At 36.3% G+C, this 19204-nt stretch overlaps 1 protein-coding gene across 2 annotated transcripts; it reads left to right on the top strand.

The window, feature by feature from the left end:
* Window positions 1-1653: 1653 nt before the first annotated feature.
* LOC145642050 (putative nucleoredoxin 1) lies at window positions 1654-5897 on the top strand. Of its 2 annotated transcripts, XM_081693225.1 has the most exons (5): window positions 1654-1808; window positions 3277-3574; window positions 3647-3759; window positions 4207-4686; window positions 4950-5897. In XM_081693225.1, the coding sequence occupies exons 1-5, from the start codon at window positions 1716-1718 to the stop codon at window positions 5610-5612; spliced, it is 1647 nt and encodes a 548-aa protein (XP_081549351.1). In that variant the 5' UTR covers window positions 1654-1715; the 3' UTR covers window positions 5613-5897. The 2 variants fall into 2 exon arrangements, with proteins under 2 accessions (XP_081549351.1, XP_081549287.1); XM_081693161.1 differs by having other exon boundaries at window positions 1657-1808; window positions 3277-3759.
* The last annotated feature ends 13307 nt before the right edge of the window (window positions 5898-19204 follow it).

Here is a 19204-nt window from a genome sequence, read left to right as displayed (position 1 = left end):
AGGCCTAGGGGGTATGCTGGCAGGCCAAGAGGGTATGCTGGCAGGCCGAGGGGGTACCCAGGCAAGCCGAGGGGGTATGCTGATATGCCCAGGGGGTAGCCAGGCAGGCCGAGGGGGTATGCTGGCAGGCTGAGGGGGTACCCAGGCAAGCCGAGGGGGTATGCTGATATGCCCAGAGGGTATGCTGGCAGGCCGAGGGGGTATGCTAACAGGCCGAGGGGGTAGTCAGGCAGGCCGAGAGGGTATGCTGGCAGGCCGAGGGGGTAGCCAGGCAGGCCGAGAGGGTATGTTGGCAGGCCGAGGGGGTACCCAGGCAAGCCGAGGGGGTATGCTGATATACCTAGGGGGTAGCCAGGCAGGCCGAGGGGGTATGCTGGCAGGCCGAGGGGGTACCCAGGCAAGCCGAGGGGGTATGCTGATATGCCCAGGGGGTAGCCAGGCAGGCCGAGGGGGTATGCTGGCAGGCCGAGGGGGTACCCACGCAAGCCGAGGGGGTATGCTTATATGCCCAGGGGGTAGCCAGGCAGGCCGAGGGGGTATGCTGGCAGGCCGAGGGGGTAGCCAGGCAAGCCGAGGGCCTTGATGTTCGGTGGGGCATGCCGAGAGCCTAATGTAGACTGGCTGGGGGCTCGGCTTGCCTATGATTCTTGAATTGTTCATTTCATTTGAGTGAGTTGTAAAATGATGAGAGCTTAGCTTGTATAAGGGTTTGCCTCTAATATTTTCCTCGACTTCATGCTTATGCCAAGCTGAGAGATTCGGAGCTTCTCTAGTAGCATCTTGATATGTGCTGCGGGGACGCCTAATGTTCACCATGACTTTTTGTTAGTTATCACCACAGACGGCGCCACCTGTTTCTGAAAACAGAATGCTCCTGGGAGTCTTAGGGTAGTAAGGGTAATCAAGATGTACTAGAACTATGTCCAATGTATGTCCGAATTTCCCCCAGCTATGCCTGGTTGTCCGAGAGTTAGGCTTGCAAAAGAGAAAGAAGGTTAACTGCCCCGGGGGTGTGACCCGGGAAAGCCCCTCCGATGCTTAAGTCAGCGAATGTACTTTCTAGAGAGAGAAAGAGTACTTTAGAGAGAGAAAGTAGAGAGAGAAGATTAGAGAATTAGGAAAAAGTTATCATCATCAATGATTGAAGAGCTATTTATAGATGTACTTTCAGGTGGCAGAAGCTGTACTTAATTGGACAGATTAGGGGTAAATCTGTACTTTGCTCTGACTAATGATGGGCTGGATCATGGAGGGGTATTTTCGTAATTCCAGGTCACTGGGCTTAGGACAATGGACTATGCCCAAACAAAAATCAATAACATATTTGAGGAAATCTAATTTTTCTCCTATGAAGAGTATGAACAAATCTATACTATATACTTAAGTAATCACTGGAGGGGATATTTGGCATAATTTTGTGAAAAATAATAATTGATTTATATATTTATTATATCAACAACCATAATCAAAGAATTGAATAAGATGACTAGATTAGAATAAAGTCTAAACCGGTTCGGTTCGAGGTTTTTTTAGATAGGTGAGCTGTGAGGCTGTGAGCACTGAACAGTCCATCGTACTGATTAACTGATTGGAGTGCAAACCGCCAAACCGAAAATGCTTACTACTCCCTTTGGAAAGAATACCCCCTAGTTAATGTAAATCACACTTTCTCTAATTTCTCTGTTTCACCTGTACATTGCCATTTGCCATTTGCCATGACAACCCCAACAAAGTCCACAATACATGATCTTCCTTCAATTTTGTCTTCTACTGGAACACATTTTCTCCTTCGTAACAACCTTCTTCAGGTACCCTTTTCTCTCTATTTCAACATGCTTATCATTTTTGGAGCTTATTCATTGCTATATAATATTTCTCCATTTCTTAATTTCAATTTTCTTCAATCAAATTCTGTGATCCCCTTTTTAATTGCTGCAAATTTAAACAAATATTACAATTTTAACTTCCGTTGACTTTGGGGAGAATCATTTTGAGGTTCAATGCTACATAGTTGATTTTAATTTGTGGGTTTTGATGAATATCAGATCATTTCCCACGATTTTTGAGAAATTTTGATATTTAAGTTGTATTTATGCAATAAAATTAAGCCTGTTTATGCAGTTTTCTGTTTAGCATGTGAAAATCTTTATTAGAGAGGACTGATTGACAAATGGGATCTTTCGATGTGTTTAAACTAAGTTATGGTGTAATTCTTTGGATTTTATCGATCAATTTTGTGTTATAGCTAACATTGTTGGAAATTTTGTGTTTTCCCCGGATACACAAGAACAAACATGAACAAGAAATTACTTAATAATTAACATAGTAATTTGAATTGGTGTATAAAGGGGTAATATGGAACCACTGACTTAGAAATCGATAATATATGTTACTCGGACTCTTCATTTCACCCCACGTACTCGACACTTGGACATGGGTATGACACCCGGATACTTCACTTTTAGTTCAAAATCATGGAATTTTTTCACAAAATAGCCGAGTTGGACGCTTGGACACGTACCCATGTTGGACATGGGTAATAGAGTCCAAGTAACATAGATGATAATTGAACCCAATCGGTGTGCTTAATTTTATTCAGCTATTCGTTCCTATATTCACACATGACTATACTCACTCTTTGAATAAAAATAGAAAATTACTCTTTAAATATACTCATAGAAATCAGATTATTGATCTTGTTTAAGAGTATTAAAGATAGAATAATGTAAGAGAAACAATGCAAAATTGAATTTCCCACCAGATTATCAGTGTTTCAATTTGTGCCCTATTGAGTGGCATTGTCCCGGTGGTTGGGGGAACTTCCGACCTACAATTTTATTTCGCCACAATGTCAAAGTGCGTCGTATAGTTTAGACGAAGTTTATTTCCAGCTTTTACTAACATAAAAATGATGTGAAACATCTACATATGATGAAAAGTTTACTGAATATGCAAGTGAAAGGTAGTTTATGAGGCGAATTTCAGCCACAAATATACTACAATGCTGTATTGGACTATCGGCTCTACTGTAACATTGAGTTTTCTAGTATCGTCCTAAAGGATGAGTTAGATTGGTCTCTTTGTAGGGGCTAGCCATATAGAATAAATGTAATGGTGTAAATCAGAATAACTAATGAATTCAACTTGATAAATTTCAGGAATGTTTGCTTACTCACTCATTTTTGAAGTTTGTGATTTTTGTTTGGTTCTTTGGTGTCATCTCCAGTTTCTTTGTTGAGTTCAATTTGATGTATCATGTATGGTCTTTGTATGCAGGTCAGTATTGATACTTTGAAAGGAAAGAAAGTGGGGCTATACTTTGCAGCATCTTGGTGTGGGCAGTGTCGCCGTTTTACCTCAGTTCTTGTTGAGGTTTATAATAAGCTTAAATCTCAGGAAAAAGATTTTGAGGTTGTTATAATCACAGCAGATGAGGATGATGAATCGTTTGACAAGTGCTTCTCGAAGATGCCCTGGCTGGCCATACCGTTTTCTGATTCAGAAACTTGTGATAATCTAGATAAACTGTTCAAGGTGGAAGAAATTCCACACCTTGTAATCCTAGATGAAAATGGTAAGATTCTTACGGATAATGGTGTTGATATTATTCGTGATTATGAAGCCGAAGGGTATCCATTCACTCCAGTAAGAATCAAGATATTGAAAGAGCAGGAGGAAACGGCTAGGAAGGAACAAACCTTAAAGTCTATATTGGTGTCTAGTTCTCGAGATTTTGTGCTCTCCACTAATGGTAAAAAGGTACTCCTCATCTAATTAGAATGTGTTAGTAGTTTTTAACTTGGTTGAAACTTGAAATAGTAAATAATCTTACAGTGTAAGATATGCTAGAAAATTATTGCTTGAAATATACAATTACTGCAGTCTACAAATTCTGAAGGCATTTTTCAGTCCAATGGGGGGGGGGGGGGGTTGTATTGCATAAATCATTAGTTGTGTCAACTGTGGCAGAAATAGGATTGCCCTCCTCCGTAGAAGGGTTCTGATTTCAGGGTCCTCTAACATGGAAAAAATTGTCACGTTTGTCCTAAAAAGTAAATTTAGTACAGACTGGGGAGGGGTTTTTCTAAAACCAAATTCGATACTAGCAGTCATCATTAAGTATTGCTTCCCTAGCTACAGCATCTCCTAGTTGTTTTGCATTTCTTCCTCCGAATTCTGAAGGCATCTTGCTCTGCAAAAATGCAGGTCTCTGTTTCTGAGCTTGAAGGCAATACTGTCGGTCTATATTTCTCATTGTCTTCATACAGATCATGCATGAATTTCACTCCAGTACTAGTAGATGTTTATAAGAAGTTGAAGGCAAAGGGGGAGAAGTTTGAGATTGTTTTAATTTCCCTTGATGATGACAAAGAACTATTCAGCCAGGGATTGGCCAGCATGCCTTGGTATTCTATGCCTTATAAGGACAAGATTTGTGTCAAACTGGCTCGATATTTTAATCTCTCAACTCTTCCCACTTTGGTGATAGTAGGACCAGATGGGAAAACCCTTCATACTAATGCAAAAGAGACAATAGAAGATCATGGAGTTGAGGCATACCCTTTTACATCAGAGAGGTTTCAGGAGCTTGCACAGATAGAAAAGGCAAGGCAAGAGGCTCAGACCCTTGACTCCATTCTAGTATCAGGGAAGCAGGGTTTTGTTATAGATAAAATTGGCACAAAGGTAATATGTTAAATGATTTTTAGTAATACGGCTCACATAATTGCTTATCTTATTATCTTATGTTAAAGCTTGGCAATGTTGGTGAAGTCAGAAATTACTTTGTGCTTTATCTGCTACAGTTATTTATATCTGACTTGTATAATTGCTTAGTCCCTGGAAATTTATCTTATGAGTTCTTTGATTTGATTCTTCTTCCAAGTTTTATCTGAACTCTGAGTCATAATAATGATGTGTACTTAATTATTCTAGTTTAATTTCTGCAGGTTCCTGTCTCCCAGCTTGTAGGGAAGAACATCCTCTTGTACTTTGCTGCACATTGGTGCCCTCCATGTCGAGCATTTCTTCCAAAACTTGTTGAAGCTTATCAACATATAAAGGCAAAAGATAATAACTTTGAAGTGATCTTCATCTCCAGTGACAAAGACCTAACTTCCTTCGACGAGTTCTTTACTGCAATGCCCTGGTTAGCTATTCCATTCGGTGACAAGAGAGAGGCTTATCTAAGTCGTTTATTCAAGGTATATGGGGCTCCTAAATTGGTTGCAATCGGACCTAACGGGAAAACCATCACAACAGAAGCCAGGGAACTCATTATGGTTCATGGGGCAAAGGTTTATCCTTTTACCAATGAGAGGTTGAAAGAAGTTGAATCTGAACTCGAGGAGATGACTAAGGGGTGGCCCGAGAAGGTGGAACATGCTCTTCATGAAGAGCATACACTTCTGCTCACAAGGCGTAATGTATATAAGTGTGATGGTTGTGAGGAAGATGGGCAGTTATGGTCCTTCAACTGTGAAGAATGCGATTTCGATCTACACCCAAAATGTGCACTGACAGAGGTTAATGGATTCAGAGATCATAATTTGAAGGATCATGAAACTTCAAGTGCTGGGTGGAATGATCATGTGTGTGTTAGTGCATCATGAAAACTTGTATTGATGCATTTTCTTAAGACCTAAAATTTATAATTTTACTGTAAGTCTGTAATTATGTTGTGAAGAGTTGAGGAAAACTAGCAGAGAAAGGCAGATCAAGGTGCTATTTTAGTAAAGCCCTTGCTGTTGCATCAGTTGTAGTTCGGCGTTGTAAATTTTGTTGAGAGCTTTTCTTTTTCTTTCTTTCCTGAGTTTCTTCTGTCCTCATAAGTTTATGTAATTGATCCTGTTTGGTGAATTCATTCCTCTGTTATAACAATCAAGGTTGACATGGTTTTCAAATGGACTGTGAAACTATTGCAAGCATTGATCACAATAGACACGCTTATCTTGATTGCAGGTTCTATCCTATAATCTAATTGTACCACATACTAGCCACTAGAAATCTAGATTCTAGAATGGATGCCAACTAACTAACTTGATTAAAGTCTTATGATATGCAAGTATGGTACCAAAAGCTAGAATCAAATCTCGTCTACATACATCAACCATCGCTGCTTTTTTTACACCAAAAATAAAGGTCACCAGTAGGGATGATATAAGGACAAGGATAAAAGATATAAACCGATAAAGAACAAAATGTACTACAGTTATTTACACCTTTTATTGAAAGACAGTTATATAAAAAATGACATGTGACATCTTTTTTCTAAAAAAAAATCACGCCACAATATGACTGAACAAAGTATGCAACTCCTATAGCAAGGCATTAACTCATATGACACTAACCGAGTAACACGAGTAACCCTTATAACGCTGAATGGGTAACCTCTATAACTTTGAAAAAGTAAACCCCATAATAGCATTGCATGGCCACCGACATAAAAGAGGAAGACCCTGTTTTTTGAGCTTCTAAGCAAAGCATAGAATATCATATTCAGCATAGCACAACAGGTGTTAGCACATTATTAATATGATTATTAATACTCAATGCAATAGAGCTAATTAGGGTTCAACAGAACCGACCAGTCCAAAATCGACCATTATAGCTCAAGTCTAAATTACAACATCAAAATCAACTTTCCATATTTTAAATATATTTTTTCTTATATATCCCGTGCATCTTGCACGGGTACACTCTAGTAATAATAATTGCATAGTACTTTGTTAAATAATAATAATGTCCTTTGTTAAATGTCCTTTAAGAAAGAAATAATAATAATCCTTTCTTAAAGGATATTAATACAAAGTAATATGCAATAATACTTCCCTACATATAACTTTGAGACGTAATCCATTTATACACATAACTAGCCTTCTGGCCCGTGCAATGCACGAGTTATTCATATAAAATTGTATTGAGAGATAAGTGAGGAAATATCAATAAGTTATTATAGGGTATAATATAAAATCGGAAACATGATTAAAGAAATTAAAATTTTGGAACTTTAATCGAAAAAGAGGCTTAAATAGAAGGTGGAAGGACTAAAATTAAAGAGAGAATAGGAAAAGGTTTAATTAAAGGGGAGAGAGAGAGATGAAGATGAAGAGATGAAGTGTGTATGAAATATGAAGTACTCCGTATAAGTTTAATGAAAGAATTAAAAAGAATGGTGTAATAAAAAATTAATAGTGTAAGATGACATGTGGCACTATGATTAGAAAAGTGTAATAGAATGGATGAGGATATGTGTCTTTTTTAGTTTCTTGGTTATAGTTTTTAAATACTAAGGGCCTGTTCTTATTGACTGAACTCAGCTGAACTGAACTAAACTGAAATGAATATTTTATAAGAGAAGGAAATTAGGAGCTGAACTGAACTGAGCTGAACTGAAGTGAACTGAGCTGAACTGAACTGAACTGAACTGAACTGAATTGAACTAAACTGAGCTGAACTGAACTGAACTGAACTGAATTTCAACGTAAGAGAACAAGCCCTAAGTATAGATTAGTCGTGTATATACTCCTACTATTACATGAAAATTACCGTACATGGCACAGGACCTAATTTAATAATTAAACTAATCTATTGTACGTCAATGTTTTGAGTAAAATTTATTTTAGAAAAATGGCAACTTTTTGTAATATATAAGAGTAACTTTAAATACTTGTAAGGTGAATCAAACTCGTCTTGCAATAACTTTATGAAAGTCCGTCGATTTTTTTTTTTTTTTTTTTTTTTTTGGAAGAAAGATAGACTGATAGGGCATATATATTAATTTCAGGAAAGTCCGCCGAATTTGTAATCATTACTTTATGGTCTTTATCCTTATTTTGGAGCCAACAATCAAATATCATATCATAGCATAACACTTCATATCACTAATATATAAAGCTGGTCTCACATCCACGTCACGAGATAGTGATACTTGGCATTTCAGTTTTTCGCCAAACGTTGTGCTACAGAGGCAACAAATAGTATACTAAATAATCAAATTTTGGAGGGATTTTTGAAGATAAAAATGTTGTATAGAGTTTTATTATCAATACACGACTAATATTTCGTATATACAAAAAAAATCATATTTAAAAAAAAAAAATCTAATAATATATATATATATACATATATATATATATATACATATATATATATATATATATATATATATATATATATATATATATATATATATATGTATATATATATATATATATAAATAAGTTGTAATCGGTAAAACTTTCAGTTATAAAAATATTTAAGTATAATATCGCTTGTTCAAATATCTTGCATTATCAAAAGTGGTTATATGATCGTATTTAATAATCAAACAAAAAGGTTTATCGTAAAATTAAGGAAAATTTGAATTTTGGTACCTCAAAAATGGGGTTAATTGAATTTTGGTACCCATCTAAAATTTTATTTTAAATTAGTACCTCAAAAATGACTAAAATATAGGTATCAGTACCTCCGTTAGCATTCTGTCAACTTTGCCGTTAGTGGGTCCCAGCTACCAAACTTCCCTCCCTTTATTCTTTCTCTCTCTTCGATTCTAATTGAATTCCCTCCATTATACTCTCTCTCTCTCTATTTGCCCTGTTCATCCATAATTATAGCTCTCAACCATATGCAATTACTCCATTGTCCAAATTCAACCACAATTACTTTCTCTCTCCCCTGTCAATTGCAAGGCTGTAATTTTTTTTGCCTTTTTTTTTCATTGTACCTCTTCAATTGACTAAAGCTTGTGTTCTTCTTTTGACTCGAACCACACATCAGCAAGCAACTGAGAAAGGCTGGAGCTTGGAGTCGTCATCCCCATTGACAGAAGTAGGAGATTCTTCTGACAACGACCAGGTATGATTCCCTCGACTTTTTTTACTGTCCATTAATGGTTTGTTGCGCAATTTTGTTGAAATTTGTGGGCATTTTTGGAAAAAAATTAAGTAAACCCTAGATTAATGTGTTTGGATTAAATTATCAATTAAATTGAAATAGATTTAAAATTCATTGTTACAGATGCATGTGTTAGGGTATTTGTGTTGTTGAAGTTACTGTATTGTGTGCTTTAGTGTAATGAATTGGTTTAGGGTGTGACATAAAGCATGTTACAGTTGTTACAGTTGCTGAAATTGTTGTTAGTGATATAGATAAATGGTTAATTACATGCTTTATTCCTTAATTTGTAGATTACTCAAATGGATGAGCTTGATAACACTGTTGACATTAAGATAAGACTTTTTGGGGGTTTTGTGTTTAATAAAAGAAAAAGAAAGGGGAGTGAGTATCAAGTATATGAGGCTGGTTTTGTGTATTGGAGGTTGAATGTGCCTTTGTCATTTATAACTGTGTTGTACTTGAGATGGTTATGTGCTGAAGGGTTTAGGGAAAAGGGGTGGGCAGTCCCTCACATTTATGTCCTGTGGTACAAAGAGAAGGGACAAACATGGATGAATGGGAAAAGGAGATTAGAGGATGATGCGGCTTTAAAGGGGTTTCTTGAGGCAAAACACAAAGATGGGTACTTGGAGTTGTTTGTTACTATTTCTGAGCAAAACCCCCCTGACCAAACAAATTCAGCTCAGATTGTAAGCCTAAGTCAAAATCCAAACATAAGCCCACCCAAAGCCATTGAAAATCCCCCTAAAATCAGCCCACCTCAATCTACACTTACTGAAAAAGGAACCAAACCCCAAGTTCAAGAAAAGTGCCCTGGTAAACACACTCCCAAAAAAACTTGTACTTCTTTAGTGTTGAGGAGGAGCCCTAGGTGGCAACAGTCCAACCCAGTAAAAGAAAGTGATACTACAGTTAGTGAGCCATTAGTTAGGAGGAGTCCTAGGTTTTACTCAGGAAGTGAATTGAGGGTGGGAATTGATAAAGGGAAAGGGAAGCTGACTGAAGTTGCTGGGTTGGGAAACAGGAGAGCTAAATCAGAGGGGAAAGGAGGAGGTAAGGCACAAAAAAAGCTGTTCATTGATGATGAGGAGAGTGATTATGGTTCTTCAAGTGAGGATCTTAGTGATATAGATATAGATTGGAATCCAAGAGAGGAGGAAGAGGGTGATTCTGAAGATGAGGGGTTGGATGAGGCTACTGGTAACATTCTAGGTGATGTGGAAAGGAGTTTGGCATTGGTGCAGCCTGGGTTTTCAGGACAGGGGAGTAAGCATAAGTTGGATCAACTTGTTAAAGATCTAGGGCAGGCTGATGTACAACTTAAGGAAGAAGAAACTGATGATGATGAGCTGAGAAGTGAGCATGGTTCTGATGAGGAGATAGATGACAGTCCTTGGTTTAGAGAGGATACAGATTTCAAGAAACCTGTTGTGTTGGTGAAGAATCAGAAGTTCACTAGCATTTTGGTGCTTAGGAAAGCCCTAAGAACTCATGCCATTGAAAATAGATATGAGTTCTATTTCCTACACAACAACAAAGAGAAGTTAACCACTTTTTGTAGGAAGAGATGTGGTTGTCAATGGGATTCAAAGAGGAGTAAGCTGCCTATTTGTCAGTGCAGTGAGGAAGTGAGGAGATGCAAGTATAAGGTTATTGCAAGGCCTTTGTTCAAGAGTAGTGCTTGGCAAGTTCAGGATCTAAAGTTGGAACATAATTGTATGAGGAGCAACATGAATGCAAATGTTACTGCAGAGTACTTAGCTGAGAAATATGTTGAAAAGTGGAGAAGCAACCCTAGTTGGAAGATAAACAACTTTAGGGATAGGGTTTTAAGTGACTTGGGCATTAAGATTGGATACTACAAGGCATGGTTAGCTAGGGAAAAATTCATGATTTATGGGTCTGCTTCTGAACAGTATGCCAGAGTATGGGATTATGGGAAGGCAGTGCAGAAATATAGCCCAGGGACTGTAGTGAATGTGGTGGTTGATCAATTGGATAGGCCAGAGCCACCACTATTCTTGAGGATGTTTGTGTGCCTTTCCCCATTGGTAAGGGGCTTCTTGAAAGGCTGTAGGCCTTTAATAGGGGTGGATGGATGCCATTTGAAGGGCTCTTACCCAGGTCAGATTTTGGTAGCAGTGGGAAAGGATGGGAACAACATCATCTATCCCTTTGCATGGGCTACTGTAGAGGTTGAGAACAAAGAAATTTGGTGCTGGTTCTTGGAGTGCTTGAAGCAAAGTCTAGATGATTTGGCAATGGGAGGTGGCTTCACTTACATGTCAGATAGGCAGAAGGTTAGAACAGCATCTACCATTTCAGTTTTATTTTGTGCAATTGATTTTGATTTGAATATGTTTTATTTGTAACTGACAATTACTTGTCAATTTTGTGTGTTAAGGGGCTCCTTGAAGCATTTGAGGAGATGGTGCCCTTTGCTGAAAAGAGGTTTTGTGTGAGGCATATATGGGCCAATTTCAAATTGCAGTTCACAGGGTCCACATTCAAAGAGTTGTTTTGGAATGCTGCTAGAGCCACAACTTGGGTATGAACTGCACTTATGATACTCTTCCTTGTTTGTTTATTAGCATGCACTTATGTACAAAGTTGTGAATTATTACCAAGTGACAGTATGTAAGCATTTATGTGCTCAATTTGTATTATGAATGGTAACTTTGTGGTCTAAGTTTGTATTCTGGTCATTTCCTTTATATTAGAATGTTGTATTATGCTCATTTTGTATGCTAAGTTAATATGCTCAGTGTATGTGCTCATTTTGAATTCAGTTTATATGGTCAGTGTATGTGCTCTTCCTTGTTTGTGTATGCTCAGTTTGTTAGCTCATTTTTTTGTATTATGCTTAGTTTGTTAGCTCAATTTGAATGCTCAGTTTATATGGTCTGTTTATGTGGTCATGTGCTCATTTTGTATTATGCTCAGTTAATGCTCAGTGTATGTGCTCATTTTTTCTCATTTTTTTGCTTAGTTTATGTGCTCAATTTAGAGTGGTATTTTAGGGCCTTTTTGTCAAGCTTCTGTCAGTGTGAGCTACTCTAGGCTATGTTCTGGCAGTGCTCAGTTATGGTCATAATGTGCTCATTTTTTGGCTCATTTTTTGCTGAGTTTATGTGCTCAATTTAGAGTGGTATTTTAGGACCCTTATGTGTATTGCTCTTCACTTATTGTAGGCTGATTTTGAAATTGCAATGGAATCCATAAGGTTCCTTAGTGAGGATGCCTATGAATATCTAGACAACATCCCTGCCCAACATTGGTCTAGGCATGCCTTTTCAACTAATTGCAAATCTAATATGATTTTGAACAATATGTGTGAAACCTTCAATGCTTGCATTAGAGAAGCTAGGGATAAACCTATCCTAACCCAAATGGAATGGTTAAGGAGGTATACAATGAAAAGGCACAATGACAAGTGGGAGGGTGTGAAAAAAATTGAAGGAAAAGTGATGCCTTATGTGAGTAAGCTGTTTGAGAGAATTGAGAGGGTGGCTAGGCACTGCATAGTGCAGGTTTCAAGGGATGACACTTATGAGGTCAGCCTAAATGCAGACCAAGCCACAGTTGACCTTCAAAGTAGAACATGCACATGATACCACTGGCAATTAACTGGCCTCCCTTTTGTGCATGGGTTTGCTTGTATATTAGACAAGAGAAGTGATCCAGAAGAGTATGTGGACCACTATTACACAAGGGAGAGATATTTAGAGGCATATGACTTGCCTGTACAGCCTATGCCAGGTCCCAAGCACTGGGAAAGGATTCAGCTAAGGGAGCCACTGCCACCACCTGTGAGAGTCATGCCTGGCAGACCTAAGTCCAAAAAGAGAAAGAAGGAAAGGGGAGAGGGTGTACCAGATGCAGCAGAGGGTAGTTCACAAAAAAGGCAGAAGAGGTGCCAAAAATGTGCTCAATTTGGACATTATGCCAAAACTTGCTCCAATATGCCTGCAGAAGTGAAACAGTCTTCTTCCCTTCCTAACACAAAGGGAAAAACTGCTGTAAACACACCATGGGTGGTAGAACAGAGGAGAATCAAAGCAACAAGGGCTTTACACAAGGTCATTTCTGAATTTTTTTCCCATTTTCATGTGAGTTTGCCTTTTTTGCTATGTTTTAATTGGTGTCCATCCCTCCATATTTGCAGACAACTCCTGAAGCTTCAGCAGGACCTAACAGCATTGCAAATAAGAAGTTCCCACAAGAGGAGGATAAGAAGAAAGTTGCAGCTGCTGCAGCAAAAGCATCCTCAAAAGCTGTTGCAGCACCAACATCTCAAGGAGCAGAAGCATCCAAAAGGGGAGCTGCAGGAAGAGGAACAACATCTCAAGGAGCAGCAGCATCTTCTCAAGGACCTAATACAAGGTCAAGGCAATCTGCAGGAGATGAACCATACCTCTGTAGCCAAGCATCAACCACAACAACAGCAAAAAAAAACAACAGCAACCAGGCAAAGCAAGAAAAAAAATTAGTGCTAAGTTTGAACTTTGTTGAACCTGTTCCTCTGACAATTTCTGTATTCAATTTGATGAACTTATATATTTAGTAGTCAGTTTTTGTACTAAGTCACATGTACTTAGACATGTATATGTATATATCATATCACTCTATTTTAGTAGACAAATGAAGCACATATATTTCAAGGGAAATAATTTTTGAAATGGTATTCATACATAAATCTAAATAATTGTTAGCAAGTTCACTACAAACCAACAACAACTAAAATTAAGTACATTACTTAGACATAATATCCTGGAATTCCTCAAACTCCCCTAAACAAGTTTAATGACTACCCTAACTCCTAAAGCCATAAGAAATACACAAAGTGCAACCACTACAGTCAATTGAACCCTGTCACCATTCCCATTGCTGCCTGTCATCTTCTTCCTATCACCAGACAAGGCCTTGCATTTAGTCTTCAATGTGTCAACTTCATTAAGAAAACACCTCCTTTGCCCAACAAGATCATCAACCTCCCTTTGTAAAGAATTCATCTCAGACTTCATCAACTTCTTGTCAAGCAGCAGCTGGCTGATCACCTCCCTTTGCCAATCAGTTTGATATGAAGCAACCCATTCAAAACATTTGCATCCCCTTGTCTCAGTGTTTGGATCCCAAAATTTGCAAGCCTTGAACTTGCGCCCAGGATTGTCCCTTGTCCAAGATGTCAGACTTTCTAGTGACAATCCACAGTTACACTTCTTCAGTTTAGAGGGAGATTCAGTATTCCAGGACATTTTTACTCCTGCAAATAGCAAACCAAATAAATGGTGTAGATGTCAAACCAAATAAAGAGGCATTAGACAAAATAAACTACAACAACAATACCACTTAGCCACACCAAGCTCACACAAACCTTGTCAAACTGGTGGCTGACCACCATTATAAGGATAGCCAGGGGGTGGCCAATTCACATTTTGTTTCTGCCTAAACTCCCACATACAATCTGCCAAGAACCCAGGATCATCAGTGGTGCCCACATGAATGGTGTAGATGTCCTTATTAGGTAGCCTCCTAATCATTTTGAACACATCACCATCATCTTCTAAATCCCTATATTTCCCTTTATAAATGTACTGGAATTTGGGAAACAAGATATCTATAGATCCTTCTACTGGATCATCCATTTCACGCAAACGGTCTTCCCACTCTAGGCATTTATCCATCAAGTTGTCTTTACCTATTTCTACTTCAATGTCAATAACTACACTCAAGAACTTATATCTGAAGACCACCCTATTCTCGGCCATTCTACAAATAAAATTGAAAAAAATATGCAACAAAAAACCCCAATTTCAGAAATATTTACAAACATGCAACATTAATTTCAATAAAACAACAGTTCCCAAAATTAATCCAATTTAAGAACCCTAACTTTTCTACAGCATCAAAAAACAAATTACAAGAACATTATTAAATTAATCACACAATTGGTAGTACAAACTACAATGTCAATAACATATGAACCACAAATACATCAAAATTCTACTCAAATCAACTACAAATATAGCAATTATATACAAAATTTGTCTAAACTGACCTCTTTTTTCCGCCAACCAGACCTTCACAAAATTCTTCTACAATCTTCGCACAACCTTCGCAATTCAGCAATTCACAACAACCCTAAGTGTTTTGATTTTTCAATTCAATTTGTCTCCCAGAATTTTAGTGTTTTGATTTTTCAATTTAACCTGCAGCAAAATGGGAAAATAATGAACAAAATCGTTCTTTAAAAGGAGGGAGTTAACAAACTAGCTGTTATACTGGGACACACTAACGGCAAAGTTGACAGAATGCTAACGGAGGTACTGATACCTATATTTTAGTCATTTTTGAGGTACTAATTTAAAATAAAATTTTAGATGGGTACCAAAATTCAATTACCCCCATTTTTGAGGTACCAAAATTCAAATTTTCCTAAAATTAAATAAACAACCTGGGCATCACCCGGGGCCACGTAGATGACAAAATAGGTATTATTGTAACACATAGGATGTTAAGTAAGTGAATTTTAGATAGTTTTTTTTAAGATAAAAATGTTGTGTATTGTTTTATTATCGATATACTTCTAATATTTTATATATACAAAATTAATTGCAACTTTTAATAAATATCTTATAACTCAGTACTATTTTCATCATAAAATTCATTTTAAAAAGTTCTTTAAAATGAGACTCATTTATAATATGCTTTAATAAAAAAAAAAATAGAAAATCAGTTTAAATAAGTTTTAATCAGAATATATAATTTTAGTTTGTTAAAAATACTTTCAATTCATTAGAAACAATTTAAGTGCAATAAAAAAATATCAAATTAATTAATAATAACATAAATATCTATTTACAAATTAAAGTATAAAAGTACAATATAATATAAATATGCGATATGATATCGTATATCTTAATATTTTACATCATCAAAAGTGGTTATTGGATTGTATTTAACATTTAAGATAAAAGGTTTAGGACAATCCGGGAATCGACCGGGCACAAAACTAGCATATATATAAAGGAAAGTTTTTTCCCGAGTTTTTAGAGAGCCACAATGGATTTAATTTTCTTAGGCGCAATGTAGGAATATAAATTTTACTAGTAGCCAGTTAAATAATAGATTATTAATTTTTTGTTTAGAATTAAAATTTTTCAAATACCACGTAAGCAAATTTGGCGAATGAGATTTTTAAGTTTAAATTAATTAAATAAAAAACAACTATCTTTTGATATTAGGAATTTTATCTAAGTATATAACAAGCAAATTTTAGCACATAAATAAAAAAAAATTAAAATTCAAACAAACCATACATTGCTCGGATTTCATTTAGTTACATATATACACACAATACACAAATTAAGCGTTATATATACTTCTTATATTGTTTTTTTATGTTTGCTATAAGGGAAAAAAAGTTACAACAACATGACACAGTCATCAACAAAAATAAAGAGCGTTTGTCAAAAGAAAAATACAAAGAGCGAAAGATGGGTTAGAGCTAACCTTGGAGTAAGGCAAAGCTCTAGAACCTCCACGTTAGTTGGACACGAAGACTAAGCCTTGATCACCGAATGAAGACCTACGCCATGGTGTGGGTTAACCCGGCTCATTACTACTTCACCCGTATTGACAAGCATGGTGGTTCAAACCCAAATTAGAACTGCAAGTTCGAATTTATTGTGAAAAACCAAAACAAAAAGTTTACTTATATATTCTCTCGCATCTCCTCTTCCCTCCTCCTCTCTTCAAGGGTTTCTCTAAAATCTTGGCCATTTAGGCCAAAAATAGTCAAATTTTGAGGAAATTAGACTATTTTTCGACCCTTTTCCCTTAATTTTCTTTAGTTTTGCAATTTAGGCTTCAATAAATCTACACTAGTACTGTAGATATTCGTCCGTCTCCCTATGGTGGAGTGTCTCTCTGTGGCGGAGTTGTTAGTTTAGTTGTTTGTTTATGTTTAGGGTTTGTTTGTGTTAGGATTTGTAAAAAAGGTAATCATTTTTTGCCCTATTGTCAGTTTATTGGTAAAGATTTGTTCGGGATCGCAACGATTGTCAAGTTTTCCAGCGAATCAGATGAAAATCATCCTTACGGCTACAACAAATCGTTAGATCGTCTTTCCAAAAATGTTGTATATTCCAGCAATGTGTGCGAGAGATGTACCAGAGTGCAAGATCTTTTCAACGGTCGTAGCTTTGATTAAGGAAATCCTTGTTTGATTAGGGCCTATTCTCATTAACTGAACTCAGCTGAACTGAACTGGATTTAACTGAACTGAATTGAGCTGAACTGAACTGAACTTTTTATAAGAGAAGGAAATTAGGAGCTGAACTGAACTAAACTGAACTGAATTTCAACGTAAGAGAACAGGACCTTAATCTTATGTATTTGTTAATTAATGTAGATTTCATTTATAGATGCCGGATGGATTTTTATGAATGAATTGATTTGTTTTTTTTTTTTTTAAAAAAATTCTATTGCAGTAGGGTTGATGATCATAAACCGCCTTATTGGTAGCACCTGCTTTGAGGTTCAGGCTATCCCTGTTAATGACGGCCCGCCGGTATCTTTCGCAACCTCCAAGTTAAATGCTCGACAACTAAGGCTAAGGCCAAGGACAGACTAATGCACTATGGGCGGATCAACATTAGGACCAACATGATCCCTTACAAAAAACCGCCTCGGCCACGTACCCAAGATGATTGATGAACGAATTGAGGAGGAATATGATGATATGAATTTGATAAATAGGATTATTTTGGGTAATTTGTATTCAACTTAAGGTTTTTTAAAGTACGACTAACAACAAATTTTAACCGGCTATTGTTTTATGTTAATGTTGTATATTTGTCAAGTTTATCCTTTTAGAAGTTTTAGGCAAATTAGGTCTCCTTTGTATTGTATATATTGTCATAAATATCAATACAAGGCCAAGCCGTTTTCTCCAATTGTTCAGGCTTTTCACTTTCTTTCTTAAGTTTTGCCTCAATAGTACTTGTCGCCATATACTTGTATCTTGTATAGTTGTATGTGATATGTAGCCTCAACTCTCAAGCTTTCATAACATAGCAAAGGATTATCAATATGAATGAATAATTATATATTATCTTCTAAACCTTTAAAAACATTATTAAAAAAAAAAAAAAAAAAAAAAACATTATTCACCAAATTAATGTTTCCGTAACAAATAAAAAGCAAACTGGACCAACTATTGTGCACAAGCTTTTCACACAATAAACCCAATTTTTCTATTTTAATTACTCCCTTTGTCCCTTTTTAATATTCCTGTTTGTAAAATTACACGGGAATTAAGGAACTAAGAATAAAACAAATAATAATAAAACAAAACACAATGGAAGTACAAAACATTAAATGATGTCATTAAGTAAAACAAAGATAGATTAATATTTAATGATGTCATGTCATCAATCCTTTGCCAAAAAAAAAAAAACACCTAAAGAAGGACCAATAAGATGCTCCCATTGGAAAATTAAGAACCAATCATATTCATTTAAATTTAGGAGTGAGAATATGAAAGTAAGAGTGAGAAAATAAGAGTGAGCATTAATTACATAACAGAAAAGAGGGATAATTAGGATATTTGAAAAAAAAAATACTTACTAAAAAAGGAAAGGAGGAATGTAATTTTGGAATAACCAAAAAAGGAAAGCATGAATATAAAAAAAGGACGGAGGGAGTAGTAAAATAAGTTCAATAATTTTTTTAAATAAAAAAATAAAGATTTAAAAAAATAAATAAATACGGAGTAATAAATAAATAAATAAAAACACACATGTAGAACCTAACTACGGAGTACTCCGTATTACGTACTCTCTCTGTTTTTAAATATTTGCTCAACTTTTCATTTACGGCCGTTTTTAAATACTTGCTCCATTTACTTATTTGGAAACCTTTAACAATATTTAATCAATTTTTCGCATGAAGTGGTCCCAATATATATTCTCTCTCCTCCAATTCACTCCACTACTTTTGCAGTTTTGTTTTTTATAATTTTTTTTATTCTTCCACCAAACCCACTACCTTCATATTTTATCACTTTCTCTAGTTTTTCTTAAAACTCCGCACATAAAGAAATAGAGCAAGTATTTAAAAATAGAGGGAGTATTATATAGTACTGATAGAGTATAAAACAAAAGGTTGAGGTGGTCCTCTAACAAATACGGACTTTGATCTTGATTAAAATATATTGAACCGTCCAAGAAGTTTCTATCGTGTCACTTTCATAGTTTCATCTTCATTAGTAAGGAAATGATGAGGATTGACTTCGAGTCGTCTT

Source organism: Chenopodium album, chromosome 1 (genome assembly GCF_948465745.1).
Source record: "Chenopodium album chromosome 1, dcCheAlbu1.1, whole genome shotgun sequence".
NCBI classification, from domain to species: Eukaryota; Viridiplantae; Streptophyta; class Magnoliopsida; order Caryophyllales; family Amaranthaceae; genus Chenopodium; species Chenopodium album.
Note: the sequence above shows the minus strand (reverse complement) of the source record. Positions and strands in the feature narration are given on the sequence as shown.

What these genes read in the sequence shown, in the direction of transcription:
- LOC145642050 (XM_081693161.1), top strand. Translation starts at nt 1,716, where the DNA reads ATGACAACCCCAACAAAGTCCACAATACATGATCTTCCTTCAATTTTG. An exon ending in TCTCCACTAATGGTAAAAAG is followed by an intron (nt 3,760 to 4,206) that starts GTACTCCTCATC and finishes GCAAAAATGCAG; the next exon opens with GTCTCTGTTTCTGAGCTTGA. An exon ending in TAGATAAAATTGGCACAAAG is followed by an intron (nt 4,687 to 4,949) that starts GTAATATGTTAA and finishes TAATTTCTGCAG; the next exon opens with GTTCCTGTCTCCCAGCTTGT.